General features: G+C 62.8%; 1 protein-coding gene across 1 annotated transcript in view; it reads right to left on the minus strand.

Moving 5' to 3' along the window:
• Positions 1–2,777, minus strand: part of WNT10A (Wnt family member 10A) — an 11,874-nt gene extending 9,097 nt beyond the window's left edge. The window contains exons 1-2 of the mRNA XM_032412056.1: positions 2,665–2,777; positions 1,365–1,627 (exon numbers count right to left, since the gene is read on the minus strand). Of these exons, the coding sequence (XP_032267947.1) occupies positions 1,365–1,627; positions 2,665–2,777 (376 nt within the window). The remainder of the gene's footprint in view (positions 1–1,364; positions 1,628–2,664) is intronic.
• Between the last annotated feature and the right edge of the window lie 1,270 nt (positions 2,778–4,047).

The raw sequence follows: 4,047 nt of genomic DNA on the forward strand, positions 1-4,047 counted from the left end.
GCGGGGCGGGGCGCCCGGCCGGGGTCCCCCGCAGCCGCCGTCTGCCGGCCGGCGGGGCTCGGGCGCGGCGGGGCCGGCGGGGCGGGAGCGCGGGGCTGGGGCGGGGTGGCGGGGGACGCCCCTTGGAGAGCCGCGCGGCTCGGGCCCGGAGCCGTCTGCCGCGGCCCGCGGGGATTAGTTCGCGGCTGCATGCCGCCACACGCGTCGGGCTGGGCTCGGCCGGGTAGAAACAGCGCCCGGGGCGCGCGGGGGAGGGAGGCGGGAGGGTGCGCGGGGGCGGGGCGGGCGGCGTGGGGCTGGGCTGGGGGAGGCTGCGATGGCCCCTGACTTGGGGGCCCTTGGGGATGCAAGGAGGGGTCCTGGTGAAAAGGGAAAGTCCCCGGCTGGCCGAGTTCTTTCTGAAATTAGGGTACCTTAGAAATCTGACTCTTCCAGAAGCCTCTGGGCCCCAAGGCCACAAGGGTATAGGGGTACCCCTCTTCCTCCACTGTCAACTGAGAATTGGACAAGTCCCAAGGAGCCAGGTCCCCACACTGTCCCACTCAAGCAGCTGAGAGGAAAGATAGATAACCCCCATCTTCCCCAAAAGACCTGAGTCAAGGCCTAAGATCTCAGGGCCTGAGGTGGTTGTGAACAGAAAGGAGTGACAAAAGCTCCTGCCATCTCCAGCCCAAGCTACTCTAGGGGTCGTCAGGGTGGGCCCTGGGTCACCCAGAAGTCCCAGAGGGAGGACAGGGAGTGGGCTGTGGTTTCTCGGGGCTGTGAAGGGAAGAGGGATTGGCAGAGCTGTTGGGCCTGCTGGGCAGGAGGCATGCACACACCCAGTGCCTCTGATTCAGAGAAGGTTCTCGGGGGCGGCGGGAATGACACAGAGGCTGGTGGTGTACCCTGCCGGGAAGAGTTTCTACAGAAGTACAGACATTTTACCTGCCCGGGCTTCCCTCACCTACACCGTTTGGCAAAAGTCCTTCACGCTGACTCTGGGCACCTTATCCTAGGCTCTCCATCCTAAATGCTGTTTACTAGGTAGAGGGTAAATTGAGGAAGGTGACAGATGTGGATATTTCCTGGGCCTGAGATATATAGTGTCAATGACAGGGCAAGATAACCCAGGAGTCAATTCTCAGGCATGGAACCTACTACCCTTAGCCCACGCAGCTCAGGCTGGAGACGTGTCTGCCCCGTTTGGCCCTCGTGGACTGCCCAAGACCAGAAAGGAGCAGTATGGCTGGTAGATGGGCACCTGTGTGTGTGTGGGGGGGGGGGGGGTTGCCAGCTTGAGGGAGTGGGTTGGGGGTGGTTGGCTTTTGGGGTGAAGGTGTTGGATGGGTGCGCAGAAGGGCAAGGGTGAGGGGGGCAGCTACCTCTGCTGAAGATGGGACTCTCGTAGGGGATCTTGTTGCGAGTCTCCAGACTGGAGCAGTTCCAGCGCTGGTCCCGGAACTGGTGCTGGCACTCATGGATGGCGATCTGGATGCCCTGGATGGCGGAGGCAGCCACGTCAGGGTGGCGCACACACACTTCCATCTGCCGCCTGCTCAGGCCCGGCAACGTCAGGCACACCGTGTTGGCATTGAGCACGGGCTCCGGGGGGAGGCGGAGGCCCAGAATGTCGTTGGGTGCAGACCTGCAGGCGATGGGGTGTGGGTGTGGGTGTGGGTGAGTGTTTTGGGGAGCTAGGAGGGCCCCACTTAGCAATTTACACTCTGTCCCAAAGGCCATAGTCCCTCTGTTCCAACCTCTTCTAAAGGTTAGGCCTATAGGTAGAGTCCTAAAGCATTCTCCTGTTCTTGGTCCTCTCATCATCATTTCCTCCAACACCACCTGCCCAGCTGCACACCCACACAAGTTAACGTGTAAATGCACACACATCCAAAATGCCTGTGCACATAGTATTTCATAAGTACATCCTGAGGCAGAGATGCTCACATACGTAGCGTTCCCCAGGAGACCACTCCCAGCGCATGTTTCAGTAGTCCCATTCACACAGACATACTTCTGCACACATCGAGGGGCCACACAGACCCAGGAACTCTTACACACACACGCACTTCAGACAGAGGTATACACACAGACACTCACAAGCATGTACATGTGCGCATCTTAACATATATCGATCCGTAAGCTCTCAGTCACACCCATGTGCACACACAGACTGCTGTTTATAGCATAACTAGCAGGTTCACAAAATTACACACACACACACACACACACACACACACACACTGAGAACCCTTCCAGCTTCAGTGTCTCAGGGACCCCACCTGAACTACTCCCTTCCAGCCCCCCACCCATGCCCCTTCCTGGGAGTGATCTCCAAGATGGAGCAAGGCAGTCTGAGCTTTCTCCTGGGGTGGGGGTGCATGCCCCCAGCCTGGCATGGACTCCAGGTTGGCACTTGTTTCCCCCACACACATACACACACCTCCTCTTCTAGTAGCCTTCACTTTCCTGGGCACTGCCTTGTCTCCCTGGCCTGCCCAGATTCTGTCACCAGTTCAGCCCCCTCCTGTGAGGGCAGTGTCTTTCATTGGGTACCAGCACTTTCCTACGACACTGTCCCTCCCTCCTTCCAGGGTCCCCTGCCCCGGCGGGAGCACCAGAGGCCCCCCGTGGCTGGGGGTCCCAGCTCTCCAGGAGGGCGGGGCATACGTGAGGGCTCACCTGGGCACGGCGGCAGCCAGCAGCAGTAGGAAGAACAGGAGCGCGCAGAGCGCGGGCCGCGGCTGGGGCCGAGGTCGGAGCCGCAGCCAGGGGCAAGGGTGGGTGCTGCCCATGGCGCGCGGGCCGTCACGGGCCAGGAGTGGGGGGCTCACAGCCCGGCGGGACCGGCGGGCCAGGGGCGACGGCGCATGATCCGCGGGGGTCGGGGCGGCTGCGACACACAGCTCCGACTCGGGTCACGGCTCCGGGAGCAGACGGCGCCCGCCTCCCCGCTCCATGGGGCAGCGCCCCCGGGCACCGCCCTCGGGGTGGGGGGGCGGGCGGGCGCACCGGGCACCTCCTGGCACAGGGGTCCAGGGAATTTCCCGAGGCCCCCCTGCGACAACTCCTGGTACCTCTCGAGGGTGGGGGGGGGCCGGGGGGGCTGCGGGCTGGGGGGGGGGGGGGGGGGGGGCGGGGGGGCCCCCCAGGGGCGGGCGGCGGGCCCGGGCGGGCGGGGGGGGGGGGGGGGGGGGGGGGGGGGGGGGGATTTGGGGGGGCGGCGCTGTCTGTGCCCGGCCCCACCGCCCAGAGAGTGAGTGACTGTCCCGGCTCGGGGAGCTCTGCCGCCTCCCCTTTCCTCCCCCCAGCCCCCGCCCGAGTGTCTCAGGGCTCTACCCCAGGTGACGTCACGACGGGGGGTGGAGGCGTGTATGGGTCCTGAGGCCACTGCGTCCGCTCAGGACTCCGGGTGGGAGCGGCGGTGGGAGGGCGGGGGAAGGAGAGGTGTTGGGGGTCTGTGCGCGCGTGCACGTGGAGCTGCCAGTGCCAGGGCGCGCTGGTTTGTGTAAGAAGCTGTGTGTTACTGGGAAGTGTGTGTGTCTGGCCGGGACACAGCTGCCGGGGAGCAGTCCTCCCCAATACACACACCTGCAGGGGCTGGAGGGGAGGGGCTGTCCCCCCTGCTTGCCTTTCCCACCTCAGGAGGGACTTCCCAGGCTTGGCTGGTGCGGCAGGTGTGGGGGGTCCTGTAAAGGGGTTTGGCAGCCTCTGGATTTTGCTCTTCTTCCCTGTGTGACCCTAAACAGGTGCCTCGTGCACACTGAGCCACCCTCTGCCCCTTTGTGAAATGAGGTTACCGAGGCCCACCTCATCTAGTCAGTGAGCCAATGAAGGTAAAAATGCTGGGACTCCAGTAAATGCTTGTTTGGGAGCAGAGCTCCTTGGGGTGACACACCCTGGGAGAGGGATTAGCGAGTCCTTTAATTCCAAAAGTGTGCTTTGGGGGTCATCTTATTTTGTCCCTTTTTATTTCACAAGAAAATAATGAGGCTCAGAGAGGGTCATGACTTACTCAAGGTCACACAGCAAATTAGTCCAAGAGCTAGAACTGAGCCCAGTTCT

The sequence above is a fragment of the Phoca vitulina genome, unplaced genomic scaffold (genome assembly GCF_004348235.1).
Source record: "Phoca vitulina isolate PV1807 unplaced genomic scaffold, GSC_HSeal_1.0 scaffold1, whole genome shotgun sequence".
NCBI lineage: Eukaryota > Metazoa > Chordata > Mammalia > Carnivora > Phocidae > Phoca > Phoca vitulina.